Raw genomic sequence first — 25,022 nt, 5'->3', positions numbered from 1 at the left:
GAGTTAATTTTAAAATCTATAGTAAGAGTTAATTTTATTGAATTTCACTATGTTCTGGATATTTCATTACACAAATCAACTGATACAATCTTTGCACCAACATTTTGGGTTAGAATTGATTATATTTTCTATTCCACAGATAAGAAATTGTGGCAAAAGGGGAGTAATTTGTTCAGTTACCTATCTTACAAATGGTAGAGAAATTATTTGAACCCAGACATGCTGGTGCTCTCTACGGCTGTGGTCGCTAAGAAGGTATATTAACATTTCCAAACATTTCATCTGACTATTAGAGGCATTGCGGCTGATAGTGATTTTTAACCAAAATTCAAGAGTGGGGCTGAGGAAGAACGAGGTAAAAGAGGTCCTGTATATACTTTAGGTTTGAAATTTAAGAAAGGCTAAATACAGTGGTTTATCCTTGAGGTCCCAAGCCTAAAGAAATATCCAGAATTCTAAGACTACAAATTAAATAGCGTAAAAACCAAAAGTTACAGAATTTACCATGAATCTAAATTTTTACATTGGATGGTAACTAAGTCATTCTAAAGAACTGGTTTACTTATTTTTATTATTCTTTTCATCGTTAACTTGTAACACACACGCCTGTTCTCTAAAGAATTCGAGAGTTTGCAAATAATGAAAAACAAGATCCTGAAGGAATCATTAATTTCTAAGAGGAGAAATATACACTTATAAGTGAGTATCTATGAATTTGATGGACTACTAATTCACTATGGAGCCACTTTAATCCAGAAAATACAAAATACTGAACTATTTAGAGGCTACGTTATAAATATGAATACATAGAAGAGAAATTATGTTGAGTGTTCCTTGGAAAACCAAGAGACTTTTTTAGCACCTGGACTGAATTTGAAGGAAACTGGACCTGAATTAGAGTTTTGTGTAGAAACCAAAAAAAAGTCAGTGGTTTTGGCTAAGTGAAGTGATTTATTTAAAGCCAAAACTTAACATAAAGCTCCTGGAATACTAACCTATGTGAATTGGCTATAAGAGAAGATGGTGTGTGTGTGTGTGTGTGTGTGTGTGTGTGTGTGTGTGTATCCATATGTGAGAGAGACAGAGTGGGAGAGGGCTGGGGATATTTTTGCCATGGAAATATCTTCCACAATTCACTTAGCTTACTGTTTTATTTATAGTCTATAATCTTCCTTTCTCAGATAGACAGTGATCAGATGACAGTAAAATTAAGAATATATAAAAATGAGTTTGAACCTTTATGAATCCATATTGCACAATCTTTAAATGACTTTGCTAAAAATAAGTGTAAAATTTTATGTAATTTAGAAAAAATAGATATAACTATGTATTATGCTCCTCTGTACATATATGGATGTGTTTAACGGACTTTCTATTAAAATGCTCACTAATGGAATGTTATTTTTAGATAGAGACCTTCACCGGGAACAGACATGAAATGCTGTAAGACAAGAGGAAATGCAGCCAAATAAAGAATCTATACACTGAATGCAGAAAAAAAATGAGTAAAATGGTCTTACTAGCAATCTTGATATTTAAGATGAAGCCTCAATAGACAGATGGTGGAAGGAAGGGCTTCAAAAAGGAAATTAAGTGGTAGAAAAGGTACTAGTTAGAAGGTCTCTTTTCTTAAGTGTCTCAAGAGGCTATATACATTTTTAGGAGTTTCTTTATTAATATTTCATAAAAGCCAGCTACTTTTGCAAATTGATGGGAGATAATCTTTTTTCTTCATCTTTATTATTCATAGAGCTAATCATATCACAGAGTTCGTTAAGAAAATATACACATTTAAGAGAAAAACTGTGTCAGGATCAATTGCTTATTTACCATGTTGACCCCATCTCAGGATCAACTGTAAAATAGTTTCCTACTCCTCAGACTTTTTGAAAATAGGAAAAATGTTGGAAAATAGAAGGCGCTTGAAATGCTTTTATTCAAGTGAGTAGTAGCAGCCCGGTCTTGTTAATTCCTGATTCTATTGGTTAAATGTCTGAATTGAAAATTCCAGCTTAAGTGGAAACATAAATGAGTGTGGCTGTTAAGAAGGAAGCTGTATTATTAGAAAAGTTCTAATCAGGGCAAGAAAAACAACAGTATTCAAAAGACAGTGCTGACAGTAGACATCGGTTCACTCATTCATTCATGTGTTCATTCATTCATTAGCTATTTATTGAGTGGCTAATGTATGCCAACTGTGTTTTTAGGCACTTGGGGTAAAGCAGACCACCTTGAAAGCTGCATGATATTAGTCTTGCCTTTCTGAGCACAGACGTTTCTCATTCTCTGAGAGGTGTGAGTGAAAACGAGGCTTTGGGACCTATGGCCAGTGACCAGGTTTTTCCCACATGTGGATTAGAGCAGTGGTTCCCAAGCTTGGTTGAAAATCACAACCACCTGGGTCCTTTTTTTTTTTTTTTTATAGAAATTTTGAGCTCCACCCCAGGCCCACTGAATTAGGATAGCTGAGGTTACATAAAAAGTATTTTTAAACACAATCTCTATACATTTCTGAAAATTAACAGGTTTGAGAACTAACAATTTAATGTCCATCTTCTTAATACTTTCGGGTTGCCTTTGTGGTCATCAGGCTCTTCGTTAACATTGGAAAGATTGTTCCTAACAGAATTCAGGAAACAGCTGGCTTTAGTGAAACATTAATATAGAAATTCCTAACAATGTGTGTAGTCGCTATAAAACATTAGGGAAAGACACTCAATGCTTCAGTCTTGAATCTGGGACCAAAAACAATGTTTTTTATGGGCTGGACAATTAAAATGTATAGAATATTTGCTATGTAATGGGAATTTTATCCACTTAATCTCATTTACTCTCTAGATAAATACAGAATTTCTGACAATCCCTAATAAGAGGGTTACAGTTCAGACCCCTCATGCTCTGGAGCAAAGTTATGCCACCTGCAGTGGAAGACCATTTGTTATTTGAAATATAGCTCCTACTAGGCTACTGAATATTATAAGATCCATTAAGTCATTGGGTCCCAGAAAGGAGAGCACAGTATATCAGTGCTAACTGTAAATGGACAGCTGCCACACCACAGATCCACTTACAAATGGCCTTAGAGGATAATGGTGAAGGGAAATCTTCCCTACCAGCCAAGCATGAGTAGTACTTCTGATTGTTCACTTTGTAGAGAAAGAAGTGGATAGAAGTTAAGACTGATGGGCAGTAATAAATTGCTTGATCAGGGGTGCCTGGGTGGGTCAGTCGTTAAGCGTCTGCCTTCAGCTCAGGGCGTGATCCCAGGGTCCTGGGATCAAACCCCGCATCGGGCTCCCTGCTCTGCTGGCAGCCTGCTTCTTCCTCTCCCACTCCCCCTGTTTGTGTTCCCTCTCTCGCTGGCTGTCTCTCTCTCTGTCAAATAAATAAATAAAATCTTTAAAAAAATAAATGAATAAAAATTGATCAGAGAGATGAAAAGATCAAACTTGGAAGACTGTAGACATGGTGAGGCAAATGAGGTAAAGAGGCATATGGAAACATCCATGGTAGTGGCACAAAGAAGGCAGATCTTTTTATCTTGGGTTAATGCCTTACACAGTATCCACTACAGAGCAGGCCCTCACCAACCAGGTAAACTGATGATCTACCCGGTGGAGGCAAATCACGCCTCCTCTTCAGCCACCCAAGGCCTGTGCAATGAGTATGGATAGCAGCTGTGGTGACAAAGACAGTGGTTATGCATGGGCCCCACAGAATGGATTGTCTCTCCCTAAGGCAAATCCATCAAAGTTCTGCTAGTAATGAATACCAAACCTCCTAGCAACAGCAGGGCCCTACACTGTGCCCACAGTCTGCCAGGTTGGTGGCAGATTGATGATACCATTATTCATTTACTCTAAAGGAGGCAATGATGCATATGGATTTGTCTTTGTTCCTTACCCTCAAAATGCTTCCCCAAATGCCTAATCTGTCTTTGTGCAGATGCAACCTGACAGTGTTTACCTTGGCCTTTGCACCATACACTTCCTTCTTTCCTCCTCTGTGATTTTCAGTCACTGCAGCATGAAATGCACATTGGGCTCCACTCTGCATTCACAGATACACTATCCACAATTTCCAGTGAATCAAGGCTCATGGGACCACTCCTCAGAAATGGAAGACAGGAGCCAAAGAATCAAGGCTTTCCCCTTCCTTTTACGATGAAGACAGTTCTACGATGCATTTCTCCAAGCACCTTGGAAGGTCCCAAAAGGAGCAAGACAACTTGAAAGAGTTAGAATGATAGTGTGAATTGATTACTATTGACTGCATTGTGCAGAGTTTTACAATAAAGATATAACCAGGTATAAAACGGCTGGTTTTCAAGCAGGAATCAGCTAAAAATGAGGACTCCCCAACATTGAAAGCGGACTGCTTCTAGATTCCAAATAGTAAGAGATAAGATTGAAAAAAAGATCTCCAGTTACAAAAAACCCAGTATTTGAGTTAAACAAATTGACTCAACCATGCAGCAAAAATCAGATTAAAGGTATTACGTTTTCACTTTAGTCTATTGTTTAGATTAGCTTAAATCATTACATGAGAGAGAGGGGCATGGGGGTGAGGGATCAAGGAAATAAGGCTGACTTGGGAACCAAGTCAAGAAAACACTTTTTTATTGTGGATACTGGCACATATAGCTGGATAAAACCGAAAAAAAAGATTAGAAACCTAACACATTTTTTAGGAGATTATATTGCCAAAGGAGCTACCAGTCCATTTGCAAAAAGTCTGTGACTGCTAAACTTTTAATGCTTCAAACTATGAACAGGATACAGTGTCTGAGAGCTCCATATTCCCCAAGGAGGGCATTTTCCCCCAAACCTCCTTCAGATATGGCTATGGAGGAAGATGGATAAGGAAGAACCTTCCAGAGGGCAAGATGGGGGCCAGAGAAGGTGGTCCTTCCCAGTCATCCAAGGAAATCCACCTTTAAAGAGAGGTTTCATAATGCCTATTAAGCAGGATTTCATTACTGTGTGGTATTACTCTCCCTTTTCCCTTATTTGGAATGCAAACTTTTATTGAGGTTATGTTGACCCTGTTATAATATATGTATGCCTGTTACAATATATACATCCACGTACACACATATATAGGGTGTGTGTGGTGTCTGGTGTTTGTGTTGGAAGGATGACAGGGAAAAACTTGTCTTTTAGTCATAGGTAGCCTGTCTACAAGATACCACAGCATCTGGATTGCACATCACTCAAGATCTAGAATAATCTTAAAATCCAAAAGAAAATATCCACGTAGGTGGGCCGATAAGTGGACCCAAAGCTTAGAAAAGAGGTTTGCCCTAAAGACTGTAAATCAATGTACGGGGTAATGATGTGACCATAGAGGACATCTCTTAGGAGAAAATTTGAGACTTACTCTAGTAGAGAGACTGCAGCTAATTCTTAAGCAACACAAATATCAATTGGCCAACTGGATAAGCCTACAAGGTAAACATAGAAGATGCATCCAGAGTGATCGGAGGAATGAGAACCAAGAGAGAAAAAATGTGTATCAAGAAGGCATTAAACAATTCTTGAAAATGACTTAACATTTCAGTAAGACAAGGACTTCTGGAATCTCTGACATGGATGTGATTGGTACCTTGTAGGAAATCTATTGTGAAGGGACCTGTATCCAGAGAGCAGGTTGGACTGGATGGATCAGGATGTAAAAGATGAAGAAATTGAAGCAATAGACACAGGCTACTCTTCTCAGGAATCTGGCTAAAGGAGAAGAGATAGGATGTTAAATAATAAGTTTTTTTCCTTTCCTTTTCATACAGATGGAAATCCTCGAGTGTATTGAGAAAGGAATAGTGCTTCTATTTCTAATAGTATGACAAAACTGGCCCCAGGACCAATTGTTCTTTTACAAGAATGTGATTAGAAAACGAACATGTTTTCAATGAAAACTGCAAATGTAGAAAAAACATTTACTAAAATTCAGCACTCATTTTTTAAAAGGAGTTTACAGTCAAGGAATAGAAGGGAATGTCTTCATTCTGATACAGAGTATCTACAGATATAATGACAAACATTATACTTCATGGAAGAATGGTGAAAGAATGCCCCTTACGGTCAGGAACAGGAAAAGTGTACTCACTGTCACCATTTATATTTAACATTTTTCTGTGGGTCCTAGATGTGGAATGGGAAAAGAGAAAAAAAGGTATGAGCATTAGATAGAGGAAACAAAGCTATAATAATTGAAGAGCATATGATTACATAGGAAATATAAAAGAATTCTAAAATTGTTAAATCTTGTGAGTGTTTAAAAATGTTGCTACATACAAATGTATGTATGAAAATCAATCTCTATTATTCAACTACAGTTTGAAAATAGAATAGATTTCATTTGGAAGATGTGATTTGCAGCAGCAATTGTAATATTTAGTAATATCTAGAAATAATTATAGTCAAAGTTATATAAGAAAACTATTATTGAGAAGTTTTTTTACTGAGAAAATAATAAAGGCTTATTGAAAGTCATCAAGGAAAATCTACATACGTGTATTGGAAGGCTCAATATCATTAAAAACATATAAAGACAAATGTCAGGTGACAGGTAAAGAGTGGGGAGAGGAGGAGTGTTGAGCGGTGCCCAGGGCACCAAGGGGTGGGGCAGGCAGTTGAGAATCTGCATGTCCCTATGAAGTGGCAGGAGGCAAGAACATATATGAGCTAAGGATCCAAGCACCTCGTTTATGCTCCATTGGAGTTTATTTACAAAGCACAAATTCAACAAAGCAGTTATTAAAAACATCAAGATGATGTATGCAGAATATGTTGCCCCAAGCTCAGGGCCCTTTTGAACACACAGCCCGTGTGACTACACTGACCACATGCCCATGAGACTAGCCCTCCTGACGCTCATGTCCTGCTTTCACATAACGGAATTTTATTGGTTTGCTGGGCCTCAGAATTTTTAATCTCTTGGTGATTCTCATCTGCAGTAAAGAGTGAGAACCACTGTCCTAGACAATATCATGCATGTGTCTTTCTGTTATGTATCATGCATGTGTCTTTCTGTTATGTATCATGCATGTGTCTTTCTGTTATGTATCATGCATGTGTATTTCTGTTATGTATCATGCATGTGTGTAGGTGTGTAGTTGGTTACCCCTGAATTTGGGGAGAAAGGATGTGATATGAAGTAAAACTTCAAAAAACTTAAAAAATAGGGACACCAGGATGGCTCAGTGGATTAAGCATCTGACTCTTGATTTCAGTTCAGGTCATGATCTCAGGGTTTTGGGATCGAATCCTGCATGGGGCTCCGTGCTCAACAGGGAGTCTGCTTGTCCCTCTCCCTCTGCTCCTCCAGGAGCTCGCTCATACACATCTCTCTCAAATAAATAAATAAATAAATAAATAAATAAATAAATAAATAAATAAAATCTTTAAAAAAACCTTAAAAAATAATGGTAATGTTCTATATCTTAAGGTGAATGGTAGATATATAATTTTCCATACATGTATTTTTTAAAAAATTTTCCCAATTTATATATTTTTTCAAGTATAGTTAACATCGTGTTATGTTAGTTTCAGGTATACAATGTAATGATTCACAATTCTATACATTACTCAGTGCTCACCACCATAAGTGTACTCTTAATCCCCTTCACCTAGTTCACTCACCCACCTCCTCTCCCGCAACCACAGGTTTATTCTAGTTTAAAAATCTGTTCTTGGTGTGTATTATACTTTTTCTTAGATAACTACTAATTACTTAAAAAACATCTTTTACAATGGCAGTGGAAATTATCCAGTTGACGAATGGTTGACTATTGAGGAAATGATTCAAAAACTTCCTTCTTTACATAACCCAGATAACACATAGCAGGGTGGAGATCTGAGCCCAAGCCCACAATATAACAGATCATCACTGTGCCATAAGAGACTATGAAATCAAGATTATTATAAGAGGTGTGCAGATTAGTGAATTCTCACATATCAATACAAATTTCTGATATAGGCAACAAAAATCTCACTTATCAATACTAAAAAAGGCAGATGTTTTGGGCAAAGAATATGAGTAGGTAAAAGAAATAGAATATTTCCAACAAACCACAGAACAAATGTTTAGCATCACTTATAATAAAAATGAAAATTAAAACATTAAGATTTTTCTAAGAATGTAATTGGAACAAGCTTTTTTTCCAGTTTTTACCAAATTTAAAAATATAAAAATGCTATAATCTAGTAATCTCACTGTTTGAAATATATCCTATTGAAATGCCAACTAAAATGTGCAATAACATTTATTGCAGCAGTGCCTATCATAATAAACAATCACATCAACCTAAATGTCCACATTATTAATTATAGATTAAGTTAAGTATGATTTACATACATGCACGCTGTGTGTGTGCACATGTAGCATGGGATACTATGCAGCCTTTAAAAAGAATAAAGTCATCGAATATGTATGTACTTGCAAATGGCCCACCATATATTTTGAAGTTAAAAAGCAAGTTGTAAAGAAGTATGTATAGTTTCATTCCATTAAAAAAAATATGTGTGTATGCGTGTGTCAGTGTGAGGGGGGCATCTGTTTGGGTGCATACAAGATATTCAAGTTATGTATGTATTACAAGAAAAAAGAAGTTTCAAAAGAATGCACCAACTTTCTGAACCTCGACTCTCTAAAGAACGGGACTGGGGGAAGAATTTATTTATTTCTGTTTTCTTTAAATTTTGTTTTAACTTCTATTGTATCTGTATTGCTATGCTTTCCATTTCCTGTAGGATTTAACAGAGAAAGGTAGTCTCTTTTTATTTTTATTTTTTAAAAATCATTCTTCAAAAAGCAAAAAAGAAACTGAGACTTTAGAAGCAGAATAGGGATGTGTCCAAATCTCTTGAAGATGACTACAGTTGACATTAAAAAATACAATGCTGAGCAAGGCAAATGGGAACATTCCTGTCATCGCCAGGTACCCCCACACCTGTGGACTGAATCCTTGCACGTAACAAGGAAACACAGCCTTGCTCCTTTCAGTCTTTCCACTTCAGATGGCCTCTCTGTCTTACCCAGTTCTTCTCTCTTCCATTTTACCCACCTCTCTCTCAGCTCTAAATGCCACAAATTTGCTCTGTACTGCAAGAGATCAGAGAAAAGGAAGTCTGCACGGCTCTAGTGGCGCGGAGTTAAGAGGAAGCTAGTGGCCAAATACAGTTTGTTCGGGATGCTCACTTGTCTAACTCTGGTCCTGCACCAGGAATGGAGGCGAGCTCCTCGGCATGTTTTCAAAGCTCAGTTCTGGTAGCAGAACTCAAGAGTTTCCCACGAGCGGGCTTTGGAGCGTGCTCAACAGACGCAAGCTTGTCTCTACCATCGCACAGGCAGGAGAACATAGCGGGCTCCGAGGCAGCCAGCCCGGGTTTGGATCCTGAGTCTGCCGCGTGCTCCTGGGTATAGAACCCCGAGCAAACCGTTTCACATCTTAGCTTCCTTTTCCTCATGTGTGAAACAGAGAACATAATAGTATCTAGCTCACTGAGTTGTTAAGACTAGGTGAGAAAATGTGACCAAAAATAAGCATTCAATAGATGCTAGCTACTCTGTAATTATCCATAATTGTTATACACTGGCTTGGGTACATCAATGCAGGTTATTTCCAGATGAATTTGTACTCCAAGCAAGTTCTTTTCAAACTTCAGTGAGCAACACACTAGCTGGTCATGAAGTAATTTTAGTGGGTGGTCGTCAGCACTGAAAACAATCAATGGAATAGAATAATAATTTTATATATATATATATATATATACACACACACATATATATACACACATATGTATGTGTATATATATATATTTAAAAAAATAGAAGACATTGCACTAAAAAGCTAATGGAACATGCATTGCTTCCTGTGGTCTGGGGTCAAATGAGTTTGAAAAATAATGCTTCTAAGCCAAAGAAAGGTGACAAGCTGAGAATTTTCCATAACTGCCCTCTCAGCCCTAAACCATTCCGCTTTCAAGTAGAGTGAGCAGACGCTCCAGAGCTTTGGAAACGAGCTGCACCGAGGGATCATTTTGATAACTCATGAGCATGCCTGAGTGATGTGAGAAGTCAGGACGCAAACATATCAGAGAAATGGCTCATTCAAACGGTCGTTGTGCTTCTTCTCAAGCACCTGGCGCAGGGGATAGGGGTCTGTTAGAACTAGCCAGGAATAAGGACTTAGTTCTTGTTTTGCGTTTGAAACTTTTCCCGTTAATTTAAGAACTGTGATGAAAGGCCTTGAACGTTCCTTAATTATACAAACCTATCACTTGAAACTCCTACTTTGAGTAGGTAATGTTTGAAAAGAAATCTCACACAGTTTAGTCTAAGTGAGTGAAGAAAGTGAAAGAGCTTTGAATTTTCATTTTTCCAAAACATTTATAGTACTTCGATGTTTATGGATTTTTTTAATGTCCATTTGTGCTGTTTTTCTACAAATGTTTTGGGCTGTGTACAGGTTACAGCAGCTAAACACAATGCGAGTAAAGTACAACGATGATTAAAAACATGGGAGAAAACGAGGCTCGGAACTAGAATTAGGTTGTTGGAACTGGCATTTTTAGGAACTGAGTTATTGCTGACCTGTAGGATCTTCATTTTTTTTTTCCTGGATATCATTTAATATGGAAAAACCCACTTATAAATTATCACGATAGTGTAACTGTATGTATTTCTCTTGGTTTAAATTATTTTATTTGGTATTTCCTTCTGTACTGCTATCAGCCGCTCATAAGTACCTTTAGTTCTAACCGAATTAGACACCTAATATTAATCAGAGAGGAAGATTATTTATGGAATACGACTCAACACGTATAGTGTTACAGCTTTCCACTCTGTATCATGATTTCAACTAAAGATGAAATTTGATTTGAAATAGTGTTAATTATACAAATTATAGAAATTCCACAGAGACCTCTGTTGGAATTAAAACCATACACTCTGAGTTGTGTATCTATTACCTAATACACAACAAATCACAATTTTGATCACCGTAGTTCATGTGTATCTCTTTAGTATCTAAGAAAAAAACATTTAAAAATGTGTGTATCTATATATAGTTAAATGGGTATGGTATAGACACATTCATATCTATATCTGTCAAATTTATGTATAAATGTAAAGATCTGGTTTGCAGTAAAACAGCAAACACCTATTATTTTCTCCTGAGAATGGTATTTGCAGGTTCCATGGTTACAATGAGGAGCCGAACAGCCTGGGGGTATTTTAAGACATGGGTGGTTGTAAGGACAAAACCTTGAAGATGGATGATAGAGAAGTCTTAAATTAGTATGTTTTCACATCCTTAGGTTTTTTTCTACAAGACTCATACACATATGCCTGTCAACCACTTGCTCATTCTGAGGCTCAGGATAAATTAAATTCCTAAATCTCAGGTTTCTTTATTCCTAAAATTGAGTAAATAATAACTTGAAAAAATGTGTTTCCTTCTCTCATTCCAGGTAGATGAGCAGACATGTTAAAGACCAAGAGTAGAAAAACTAAATCCAAGAATCAATGTTTTACAGAGGTAGGGACAGCTGCATTGGATTATTAAATTAATGATCTCCCAATGAATCCAGCCTTAAATATATACATCCTTGTGTAGTTTCCTCTCTCAGTGACTCTGGATTTGGCCATGGGACTTTCTCTGTCCAACGAGACATTAGCAAATGTGACAGATGCAGACAATTGTAAGTACATGCACATAGGGGCTTAGCTGCTAGGAATGCTGCTGTCACCCATGTAAGAGTCTAGGGTCAACTGATAAAGAGGACACATGGAGAAGAATCATGCATCCCATCCAGTAGTGCTTGCTGGACACCATCTTGGACCATCTGGTCTCAGCTGAGTCACTCAGTGACTGTAGCTACTTGAATGGCCCCTAAGCAAGACCATCAGAAGAACCACCCAACTAAGCTAAGCCCATTGTGCAGAATTATGAGCCAATAAATGGTTGTTTTAAGCCACTACATTTTGGAGTTGTTTGTTATTCACAATAGATAACTGACATATTCAGTAATCTTGTAGGATAAACCTGCATCCTCTTGATACTGAAATCAGTAAATGATAACTAGGGATGACCAATCATAAACGTTAAAAAACATATACCACTCAAATATAAATGAGTAAAATAGCAAATACACAAAACATAATCAGAATATATATTTTAAAGTGGAATAGCAGGGGCACCTGGGTGGCTCAGTCGGTTGGGTGTCTGCCTATGGCTCAGGTCCTGATCCCATGGTCCTAGGATCAAGTCCCACGTCAGGCTCCCTGCTCAGTGGGCAATCTGCTTCTCCCTCTGCCTCCTCAACCCGCACCCCCCCACCACTGGCTTGTGCTCTCTTTCTCATTCACTCTCTCTCTCTCTCAAATAAATGAATGAAATCTTTAAAAAAAAAAAATAAAATCGAATAGCAAACATAAAGTTGTCTTTGTTAAGTTTTCTATGTTGGATTATTACTTTGTGCTGCACAGACAAAAAAAATACATGTACAATTTAGTGAATATATGTAACTTACCGAAACATGATCTTCTATGAAGCATATGCTGGAAAATCTTGCACAGAGATTCTTCACTTTGTGTAATGGTCCTACAGGTGCACTGTACTTGAAGGACTGTCCCAAAGGTACCAATGTAAGCTGCTTTGCAGTCATCACTTCCCGAGCAAATGAGGTCCTGCTGGCTTAAGGTACTGATGCAGAGCTCATCTTCATGGCACTTTCTAGTCACGTGCTGCCAGCATTTTGACTGAAATGTTCTATAGCGCCTCCTAGAAAGAATCAAGAAATGGAATATTATCTTGCAATAGCATGTGGTACTGCCTCACCTAATGAAGGACTGGCATGAAACCAAAGGCCTTCTAAATGCCAGTACACAGCTGAAAACAAAGTTAGTGCTATACAACATCCCAGTAGAGACCAGCAAAATAGAGAAACCTTGTGGATTATTTTCCTTTTGTGATGAAAGACAGAGGCTAAGTTTAGGATTCCCTGGATGAATCATCCTTCACTATTAATTTCATTTCAATGGATGATGATTTGCAGCATAAACTACTTGGTGGAATTATTAGCAGTATTTTTGAAGCAGAATGTGCTTTTGGGGCTAGCATTTGGCCACTGTCTCACACCAAGTGATTTCATATAAGGCTCTTGACCTTTCCAGCCAGTTCTCCCACAGGATGGAACGTACTGTACTCTTTTTCTCAATATTTCTGAGCAGACTAATTAGAATTTACAAAATATTTTGAGCTTCTTTGGCAGCAAGAGCTAATTTAAAACAAAAATTAGGAGTTTATTTAATTATTGGGATAATCCATTAGAATGACATCAATTCATAACTTTTCTGACTATGTATTTGATGCGTGCTGTACTAGCTTTGAATGAAAGTCTGGATAACATACAATAATTTCATTTTCAAAACTTTCACAGAAAGAAGAGATTCTCAGTAGAACCAAGGATTTTAATCTCTCTACTTATTATTTATCACCTAAAATTACTTCTTATCTTTTCTTGAATAGATCACCATCAAACAAGCATGAAAACCCTCTGAGTAAATAGACACTTATCATGAGCTTATTTGTCCACATGGTGTTACTCCACTTAAATCCATAAACTATTATTTTTAATAGTCTCATATTTTAAGTAACCTTAAAGGAATCAGCTTTTTAATGTAATGGGAAAAATAATTAGTATCTATTAAAATTTATATTTAAGAAAATCCTACAAAAGTTTTGAGCCAGAACAACAACTATGTTCCTTTAATGCAATTAAAGGTTATATGGAAAATATCTTCTAAATATAAGTATTGACAGTATGGATTATCATTTATGAGTTGATAGAGAAGAGATTTGTACCTAGGGGCCATTTATTCATTTTTAAAAATGTATTTTGCTACAGCTGTATGAGTTATCTACTCATAGAAGTTATTTCATTCAGAAAATTAGCTGTGAAATTCTGCAAAAAATGCTGAATTAAAAGATACTTTAAAATTAAAACATCAAGGTTGCCTATGTGGCTCAATTGGTTAAGCATCTGCCTTTGGCTCAGGTCATGATCCCAGGGTCCTGGGATCCAGTCCTGCATCCGGCTTCTGGCTCAGTGGGGGGCCTTCTTCTCCCTCTGCCTGCTGCTCCCCCTGCTTGTGCTCTCTTTTTCTCTCTGTCCAACAAATAAATAAAATCTTAAACAAAAATAAAAATAAATTAAAAATTCATAAAATTAGTAGACATTACCTACGTACGTGATTTGAAAAAAGATTTAAATATGGCAAAAAAGTCTTTATATGATAGAAATTCTATTTCAGGTTTAAATGTTTTGATGTATAATGTTTCATTATCCTTATTTTCTTGATATTCTGCAATTTTCTATATTGTTTTGTGTTCAATTATTTAAAGGTACTTTTTAAATGGAATTATTTTGTTTTCATTTTTGCTATTGATTTCCAGTTACGTTACACAATGTAAAGAATGTGGTTGGTATAATTTCTGCACATGGATTTGTGACCTAATATGTCATCAGATTTTGTAAGTACTCACAGCACTTAAAAAGTGTATACATTGTGGAATTTTGTTTTTGAAGAGTAAGTAGAATTTTTTAAGCAAATATTTTTTTACTACTTTCTTGAGTTTGTACATATGAGAATATAATGTATTACAATTTTCTGTAAGTGCCTAAACATTTATCATTGGCAAAACATACTCTCATCTCTCAGTATGCATCTATATTAGACAAAATTGATTGAAAAAATGGTCTTTATACTGCCTTCTTTGGCCTTTTCAAATAAATAAAGGAGTTTCAAAACCTATCATGTACTGAAGAATCTGGAACAGGGACAGAAGTTTTATTTCAAGACCCAAATGCTCTCCTCATTGCACATACAGGCTGTTCGGCCAAAAAGGTAGCAGATGAAGGGCTTAACACCCTCACTGAAGAAGTAGTTTGTCATTTGGATTTTTTTCCATCTGAATTACATTAACAATAAGTTAATATAAATGCTAGAAATCTCCCTAAGGCAAACTTTGCTTGAGAAAATGACAGGATTTGTCTTTTTCACCTTGACTACTCATATTGAATAATATTTCCAGCACCTTTATAAAATATTCATTAAGGGACTATTTGTACACTGTGAAAAGAAATCTAAAGTACACAGTTCTTACTCTCTGAATTAATCCATGAAAGACAAATTATACAAGAAGAGACATGTATATGTACATTAAAAATCATAAAAATTAATCACAAGCTATTCAAAGGTGGAGAGAAATAAGATGACATCTTTTAAGTGCCTTTGGTTTTGCAGACTGTGCACCAACCATTTTGGAGATAGTGGTTTCTCTCCTTTCCTGGTGGAAAAAAATTACCAACTCTCTACCAATCAATCTGAGAAGGTGTTGATGCCAAGATGAATTTAACTCAGAAGTGTGTGCTTCAGAATCCTTCCTGGGACTTCTTAAGGACTCCAACCGCAAATCCCATCACTTGCCCTTAGAATACTTAATTTGATAGGGAAGCTTAGATATATTATGTTCTGAACGTTGAATGATGAGGTAGTGTGCCTACAGTCTTGGCACTGGAATCAGGTGAAGCTGGATACCCATTCATGGAGACATCTGGTATTTCTACAGGGATTGCTTTAAAAAAAGTATTCCTGGCTAGTTAAAGTATTACTAGTTTTCATTGTTATGCAGATAGGTGATTGATAAGTATTCTATTTGTGATATGATAAAGATAGTGTAATCAAATGTTTTCATCTTATTTCATTGACTATAGAAAATACCATTATCTTATTATGACTAAAGTAACTTCTTGGAAATTAAATTATTGTTTTAATTTCATAAATATTTTCTTGTCATTGAGCTTAAGACTCATTCCAAAGCTGTTAGGGATATTAAAATGTGTAAAAAAAATTGCATCTGAGAATCAATGAAATCAATATTTCACTAAATAAGGACTTTAGAGATATGAGTTTGAAACATCTACATTTCATTGTAAAACATGTTTTTATCATTAATTTTATTATTCACTCAAGAAATATAATTAATAAGCCTCATAACTTTTATAGACAGGATCCTCAAGTAAGACATTCTTAAGAACTCTGGCATTCTATGTGATAAGTTGAAACCAAAAATACGTCAGCGTTCTAGCGCTCTGCTTAGATCTTTACCCTTATCTTACAGAATGTGTGTTGTAGTAAAGCAGTTGTCTTTTTTGACAAATATTTATAGGATTTGGAGCTACTCTGAAAGTCGGAATGGCAGCGTAAAGGAGTGGAGACAGTTAAAATCTAAAAGGAAGAAGTTTACCAAGAATCTGTCCCTTTGGGCAGTTGGTATTAAAACCTTCAGCTCATTTGGCAATGGTCAAAGCAAGGTGACAAATGTGACAATCCTTGCTCTGAGCCATCACACACTAGACCACTCTTCCACATTAAACGTTTATTTTGATCTTGAAATGATTTTGCTATTTATGGAGTTTATTTATTTAAATGAAATAACAGTCCCCAGTTAAAGGCACTGGGCAAATTGATACGAAGAATTATGCCAAAAAGAAGCAAAAGATGAATCCATAAATGATATGATTTAATTGCTGGTTGTTTAAACAAAGCTCCTTTAACCTGGTAACATCAGTGTTCCAAATCATTTTGATTCATCGGATTTATTCAGTACTCTCTTTCTTTTCTGCATTTTCTTACTCGTCCAAAGAGGCCCACTTAACTGTGGATTTCTTACCACGCAAAAGATAAATTCATCTTGAATATACAAGGAAATGTGTTAACGAAGACTGCAGTGAGGAAAAGAAAAAGTCAGTGTTGAATTAGATTTATGGTTCCCAAGAGTAATTATCTGCGAGGTACCGTCTAGTCTCTACCAGCAGCAAGAGTGGAAGTTTTAATAAGTGAGCCAGATCATTCATACCTCCGCTCAAAACCCTCCAGAACCCCACCATTTTCCTGGGAGTACAAACCAAGTCCTTAGTGTCCCTCTAGGCCCCCTGTGATCTAGGCCTGCCCGCCCCCGTCCAGTTAGATGTCTAACTGCATCTCCTATTGCTCTCCCTCACATATGCTCGACCTTCACTGGTTTTCAAACATGCAGTATTTCTTCCTCAGAACTGGTCTGTTTGGTATCTCTTTTTTCAGATTCTTAATGAGAGAGGCTCACTCTCCCACTTGTTTAAGTCTGGTAAAATGCTCCCTTCTGGGACCACCTTGTTCACATTGCAACTCTCTCTGCCCATTCACAGTGCCACTCCTTCTATCCTCTCCCTTTGCCTGTTCGGCTCCACAACACTCATGACCTTATAATATGCATTTGACTTATTTATTACCCTTCTCCCCCCACTAGAATATAAGCTCCCCAGGGCAAGCATTTTGGTCTTGTGTGCACTGATGCCTAAAGTAGTAGTAAGTGCTTGATAATTATTTATTGAAATAAACAAGTAAATGACTAACGTTACTCCTCTGAAAGTCAAGGGTGTAAGGCTGGGAAGAGGAGAGTGGATACACTTCCGACATCATGGCATACATAGGTTCTGGGGATGTCCAAACCAGAATCATGCTACCTTCTCCTTCCAGATCTCCAGCCTAAGAGAGAAAGATTCATTTTGAAGTTTGAAGAGGCACCTCATGAAAGCTCTGTGACATTTAACGGCCTTCGGTCATCATACCAAAAACCAAATTAAACTGATGTGCCAGTCAGGTCTACTTACCAATTCATTAGTCTAACTTGAATATATAATTTTAATAATGCTGCTTCATGGCTACCAAACCCTGACACACTGAATTCACTTATTCCAAAGACACATTCTGCGTTTGAATTTCAAAAAGGATACTACACATGTACCACGGATTCAAAAATACGAGTTGTCTGGCTTTGTTTACATCATGCTGGATGAGGGTGGGAACTCCAGCTAATGTAATGAGATCAAGTGTTAGGACTTGACTGTAACAAATAAGGTGCCGAAATAAGAAAGTAAGGTATGCGTGTTTTTACTCACCTGCATAATTCATCATTTCGGCAGCTGTGAATTACATCGAGGCAAGTAGGGGGAGGAACGACGTTCACTGCACATGGCTTGCTGTGAAGAGCTTCTCTGGACTGCTGACAAGGTATATCAGATTGAGCGCAGTCACAAAAAGCCAACATCTGGGCAATGTTAAAAGGCATATTCTGATAGAAGAACCGTATGGCTGCTTGGCAGTGTTTCACATCACACAGATTTCCATTTGCTGAGCAAGCTTTAAGGTAAGGGGCCAACTGCGCGTTGCAGACCACATCCCCTACACATGCCTCTGCCACTTCCAAACAAGACTGGATCCCTTTGATTCCTGAAAGCAAGAATATGTCCGGGTCATGGACAAGTAACCATAAATCTGTACATACAGAATCTGCAAAACACAGACCTTGAGCAAAACACAATGATATACCAATGTGCTATTTGGGGCCAATGTTCCTTCGTTCCTTCCTTTCTTCCTTCCTTTCTTTCTTTTTTTCTTCCTTTTTTTTTTTTTTAAGAGTTAGTGTGAATTTACTGAGGCCTGAGTGGTGAGCTATTTGAATCATCTTTCATTTATACTGGATACATATTGTGATCTAGAAGTGATGGGAAGAGTGTAGGGCCGAAACTGAGTGGGAAAAAAATTCTTGAGTCGAAGTTTCTCAAATGGAAACAATAAATCTTCAGAAATTTCATTTGAGGTATATAGCTTATGGTGAGTTCATGGGCTCAAATAAAAATGATTTTTGTTCTGTTGCATTTTTTATTTTGGGTGGAAATCTTGACTAAAGGCTCCACATACTTACATACTTATTCCAGCACATAAAGATGTTCACATTCTGGCAAACACAGGTACATGTGAGTGCCTCCATCACCCCTACCAAGCATATATCCATGAAAACAGCCTCTAACAGTTAATTTATGTGATTAAAATACCTGTGAAATCTAACAAAGATTTAGTCTTTGGTTTTAATTGCAAAGCATTCCTTTGCATAACTGTAAACAGAGGATGGGTGGGCAAAACAGTTGCTTTGACACACAAGTAGAAGAAATACGGTAATTTTGTTGCATTTTGCAATATTAGACTAGTAAAAAACCACACAATTTATTTTATATTAGCATATCCTTAACAAAGCTAGTAACTATGTTTTAAATTACATTGTCTAGTATTTACAATGCAGATGGAAATTACAATGTATAAACATTACCCTGATAGGGAAGAGTAGTTAGATTCCACTTGGATTGGTTATCCTCTTTCACATTACCTAGAAGGAAAACAAAAGAGACTAATTCATTAGTGAACACTTTTTAAAAATATAATAGAAGAATGTGGGTTACATTTACAAATGAATAATCAAGCAAAAATACATTTAAGCTCATGTAACACTTATTTAACCCTTAATACTCAAAATTAAGGAGATGTAGGTGAAGGAAAACACCCCCACCCCAAATATTGAGTGAGTTAAACAGCCCTGCCCTGAGGATGTAGTCACTTGAAGATTTAAACAAATGCTAACAATCAGACCGTGTGTACTGAAACAAAGAATCTGGGGAGAAAGAACAGAAGCAAATTGTCTGAATCAAAAAAATCCTTCCCAGTAGGGTCTTCATTAAATTGAAATGCAATTTAAAGATGATTTCCACCTCTGATTATCTTAGCCTCTTAGAGTCCCTAGGAATTATAATCAGAGAACTAGAGAATTGTGTCGATGGAAGTGAACTCAGTGGCCAGCTACTTCTCAACTCTTTCATTGAAGAAGCATTGGTTGAATCCCTACTATGTACCAGGTGCCATACTGAAGACACAAATGCGTAGGCCCTGTCATGGAGAATCCACAGCCTGGCATGGAATATGGAGATATAATAAAACACCCAAATAAAATAGAAGGAGTGCGAATAGGCATATGCATAAAGTGATAGGGGAACAGTATGATCAGATTTGCATTTTAAAATAAAAGTTGAATTGTTGCCATTGGCTATTAAGATATTGACTTATGTTATGACTTCATGATTCAATTTTCCCTACTTGAGCAACCTGTCCAAACTCCCTACCTGCTCATCTATTGCACAGAAAGAAGAAGGTATAACCACAAGAAAATTCTTTTCTCCCCACTGGGTCAGTCTTTCCAGACTCCTTGCTTTGTTCCATTTGTTCTCACTACGCGTGGTTTCTCACTTTTATACCCATAATGTCTCAGCGCAAGAATCCCAGTGTTTCTAGATCCACCCTCCTGTGTCTCTGAGGAAGCTTGAGATGTTCCTTCTTCTCTGCACTATCGCACACTGAGTGAAATCCCACAAGCGAATCTCAGAGAGGCATATAGCTTTTGTGACAGTTACAAAAGTCTAGGCTAGACCTCTATTATAAATTAATATCTCTGCTTTGGGACTGATTGGTATGGCTATGCCACTGATTAAATATAACATATTCTAGAAACTATCACTGAAACATAAATAAACACTGAACTTACTCACTTTGACTGTTTATGTCCCTCCAAAATTGACGTGTTGAAGCCCTGACCCACACAGTGTGGCTGTATTTGAAGGCCGTGTCTCTGAAAGTTATTCAAGTTAAATGAGGTCATTAGAGTGGGGCCCTGATCTGATAGGATGATCATTCTAGGGAGAAGAGACACAGAGAGCTTACTTACTCTTCTCCCTCCACGCACTCCCACACCAAGGAAAGGTCATGTGAGGAAACATAAAGAAACCAGGAAGTCAACAAGCCAGGAAGAGAGCTCTGACCAGAAATGGACCCTCCTGGACCTTGATCTGGGAGTTTCAGCCCCCAGAACTATGAGAAGATACATTTCTGTCGTCAGAGCCACCCACGCTGTGGTATCTTGTTACGGCAGCCCCAGCAGACTAGTATACTCACTATGTGGGTAATTATTATAAACACAACAAAACATTTATTTTAGCATGGGAAAATAAACCCTATCTTGGATGTGTACTATTTTATATGCTATGAGTAATTTAGTATGAATTCTCTGCACATTAAATTCTAATTTCATATGCATTTTTCTGGAGGATATTTTAAACCATAGCTTCATTGCTGAATAGGAGCTAAAAGGCAATATGTCATGGGAATAAATAAAAGATTTTACCAATCCAATCTACATCTGAGATAGATCATAGACATCAAAAAAAATGCACGTCGTTCCTTCTTATTCATCCACTAATGTCAAATAATCTAGAATCTGGTATTTTCTCACCTTGCTACCACACTGGCCCAAGATAGCACGCATTTCTCTGTTGACCTCATCTAGGTCATGGGCTTATTTATCATCTGGAAGTGAATGACCCCCACTTAGATTTACACCCACTGCACAGTTCTCACTTTGTTGTGTCATACCTAGAATTTAGACATCAATTCCATACGTGGGGCTGCCTAATTTGATATATTTACTTTGGTATCTATCTAATAAACATTTCAGACTTCACATGTCCCAAACTGACCTCTGACTTCTCTGTCCCTCACTGAAGCCTCTTCTTCCTGTAGTTGTTCCCATAGTAGTTAACAAAAATAATAGCAACCACATCCTTCTAGTAACTCAGGACAAAAACCTCGGAATCAACCTCCATTTACTTTTTTTTTCTTACATCCCCATATGGTTTATTACCATCAAAATATATCTAGAACAGACGACTTCCCACAGTGGTCCATCATCTATCATTGTTTTCTCTCTGTGTCATCATAAAAGCCTCCTAACTCGTCTTCCTACTTGAGCCTTTGCTTATCTTGTCAATGATCAACATAAAATCCAGAATTATCCTTTTAAAGATAGGAATCAGATCATGACAATCTCTTAGTGAAAATTCTTCAGTGATTTTCTATATCCCTCAGGGAAAGAGCCAATGACCTAGAAATGATCTAGAAAGCCCTACCTGATCTTGTCCCTGTTTTATTTTTGATCTCACCTCCCACACCTCTCTCCCAATATTCTCTCTTCTACCTATGTGTCTCCCCTTCGCTCTTCCTCAAACCTCCAGACCCATGTCCAGTGGAAGGCCTTTAACTCCCTGTTTCTTCTGCCTTAACTGCTCTTTCCCCAAATATCCACAAGGCTCATTCCCTTATCTCTTTTAATCTTTGCTCCAACATTAAGAGTGCAAACTGCATGGCCATCCTATTAAAATTACAAATCACCCACTCAGACCTCTTTTCCCCTCTGCTTCTGTTTTTTCCTTAGCATTCATGCTGTTTAAAATATCTATCTTAAGTCATTTATCCTGCTAATTTTCTCTTTGTCCCCATATCGGATGCTGTGACCCACTACTAATACACCCCCCTAGGCTCTCATTTCCTCAGCTGCTGAAAGTTTGGTTGGGTGAAGACACACACCAGTCCTTTTCTAGGCATTGCCCTCATTTGAAGAAAGTTGCCACAGGCAAGGTGACAGACTTTCCCAGGGGACAGCTCCATAGGAGGGGTTCAAGGATCAGGTCCCTTGCCTCAAAGATCATTCCAGGTCCAAACTTCCTGTGGAATAAACTTAATTTTGCTGTGGTAGCCGCTCTGCATTTCAGCTTCTCCCTCCATCTAATCCTGTTTCCTGCAGTTCCTTTTGTTCCTAAACCTTCAGCCAAACACATCTTTTGTGCACAAACCTCTGTCTCAGAGTCCGCTGCCTGGGAAGGTGATTCAAGACACTGCTCAGTATAGAATGTGAACTCCCAGAGAGCAAGGACTCATTGGTTTTGTTTACTGTTCCTCCAGGTCTGAGCACGTGGGCTAAGACACGGTAGGGACTCAAAAGAAAGATTAAATAAATAATCAGCATGTAACCACATTTTATATATTTCTTTAATTTTTTAAATCCCCTAACAAACAAGTTTGTCCTTGAATGAAGGACAGGTGTTTTTTGGTTTTGTTTCATTATTGTTTTTTTTTTTTTTTAATCCTGCTGTATAGGACATGGCACATTGTAAATGTCTCGTAAGTATTTTTCGAATGAACAAATGAATGAATCAATATAATTAACACTATGCATTTGCCTCTCCTGCCTCTTCATAATCCCTTTTGGGCACAGTCATGGTATTAATTTTTTATTTTTAATTTTCTAGGAGACACAGGCAGAAATGACAAAGTGGAGATCAGAAATTAGATATTCTTTAGTGAATCCATATTTGTGATTATATACTTAATGTTCCCAAATTCTTCTTTAAATACCAACCTGAAAAAATGTCCTGCTTGAATCTATCTTCATAGTCATCACTGAAGGCTGGAACTTGACTCATCTGAGTATCCTGTATACAAATGTCTTCAAACAAACTTTTCCAAATTTCAATGCACTCTACTTCTGAAGGGTTGTTGCAATGACAATTCCACAATATCGTTTCTTTCAGACTTTCTCTTAATGTGGCACACAGGTAGCCTCCATCAATGGTCTTGCATTGTTCTGATTCTCTCCCACAGGTTTTCTTAAAATTTTCATACAACAGAGTGCAATGTTCTGATTCTTGGCAGATATGTGCTGCTATGACACAGTCACTCTTTTTTCCAACCATTAATGATGTGTCTTTCTGATGGAGCCATTTTGTGATATTTGACTGTCCAGCCAAATGTAAAGACAAAGCTGATTGTTCTACAAATAAAATTTTAAAAATTGACCAAAAATTAAATAAGTTCATTTACTTAGGATATTTTAAATGTTTTCTAAAAAGTATATAGACTTATTTTTGTTTAAAAAAGATTTATTTTAGGGGCGCCTGGGTGGCAAAGCGGTTGAGCGTCTGCCTTCGGCTCAGGGCGTGATCCCAGCGTTACGGGATCGAGCCCCACGTCAGGCTCCTCTGCTATGAGCCTGCTTCTTCCTCTCCCACTCCCCCTGCTTGTGTTCCCTCTCTCGCTGGCTGTCTCTATCTCTGTCNAAAAAAAAAAAAAAAAAAAAAAAAAAAAAAAAAAAAAAAAAGATTTATTTTAGAGAGGGAGAGAGAGAGAGGCAGAGAGTGAGCAGGGGGAGGGGCAGAGGGAGAGGGAGAAAGAATCCTCAAGCAGACTGCCTGCTAAGCATGGAGTCATACCTGAGGCTCGATCCCAGGACCCTGAGATCATGACCTGAGCTGAAATCAGGAGTCTGACACTCAACCAACTGAGCCACCCACATGCCCTCAGACTTGTATTTTATATTCTTGTAACTATTGTCTTTCAAAAACCATTAAAAAACTTCAAGGGAGCAATTGCAAATGATCTTGAATTTTTAAAAATTGAAATAAAAACACTGATTATTTATAGTTTATGTAACCACATAATAGTAATGCTCAATTTCTCTTGATGACATTTGGTTCTCATCATTTACTTTTGTCCAAATTTTCATTACATTTTGATGATTACTGATAGAAATTGTGTATAACTTAAGATACTTATAAAGTAATAATTTCCCTTGTATAAATTTTTATGGATTTCTACTTTCTACTACAAATGTACTCAAAGTGCTTTCCCACCTTTTTAAAAAATTATTATTTCCCCCTCAACAGCCTTTTCGGACCTTTATTTTTCTAATTCACCAAACTCCTTGTAAGATTTTAATTCCACAGATATACTGTATATCTGCTTAGAAATTGGATGTATATCTGTGCTTCATACACAAAGAGTAAAACATTTTTTGCCCACCACCATGTACCAATTTTCACCCCTTGGAGGTTCTATTCCTCATTGAGAATGCATATCTACTAGATAGTTTCAATAAGCCCATAAATATAGGAACCTCACAGAAAAAAGATCAGTAAAACAACTTCAACATGAGACTCCAAGTCAGCTTAACATAGGCTTTCAGAAGTATACTGTCTACTTCTAAAATATCTTATCTTCCTCCGAGGTACTTCAAATAGATCGCCACAATAAAAAATTCCTTGACCCTACCATTCTTTCCAAAGTTACTTTTTTTTTTCTGGAGTATTATGATTTAAAAACAAACAAAAAACCGATTGTTTAATTTTGTTTTATTAAATTAGTTTTATTTCACTTTAGTTTCTACAAATGCCTCACACTTATACAAGACAAAGATAACATGA

The 25,022-nt window shown here is 37.0% G+C and overlaps 1 protein-coding gene across 1 annotated transcript in view; it reads right to left on the bottom strand.

Moving 5' to 3' along the window:
- GFRAL (GDNF family receptor alpha like) overlaps nucleotides 1-25,022 on the bottom strand; it is a 60,109-nt gene that overhangs the window by 21,887 nt on the left and 13,200 nt on the right. Inside the window, exons 4-6 of the mRNA XM_002923077.2 lie at nucleotides 19,214-19,270; nucleotides 18,006-18,336; nucleotides 12,534-12,784 (exon numbers count right to left, since the gene is read on the bottom strand). Coding sequence (XP_002923123.1) covers nucleotides 12,534-12,784; nucleotides 18,006-18,336; nucleotides 19,214-19,270 — 639 coding nt within the window. The remainder of the gene's footprint in view (nucleotides 1-12,533; nucleotides 12,785-18,005; nucleotides 18,337-19,213; nucleotides 19,271-25,022) is intronic.

This window comes from Ailuropoda melanoleuca, chromosome 19, assembly GCF_002007445.2.
Source record: "Ailuropoda melanoleuca isolate Jingjing chromosome 19, ASM200744v2, whole genome shotgun sequence".
Lineage (NCBI taxonomy): Eukaryota > Metazoa > Chordata > Mammalia > Carnivora > Ursidae > Ailuropoda > Ailuropoda melanoleuca.
This window is presented reverse-complemented; position numbering and strand designations above follow the sequence as displayed.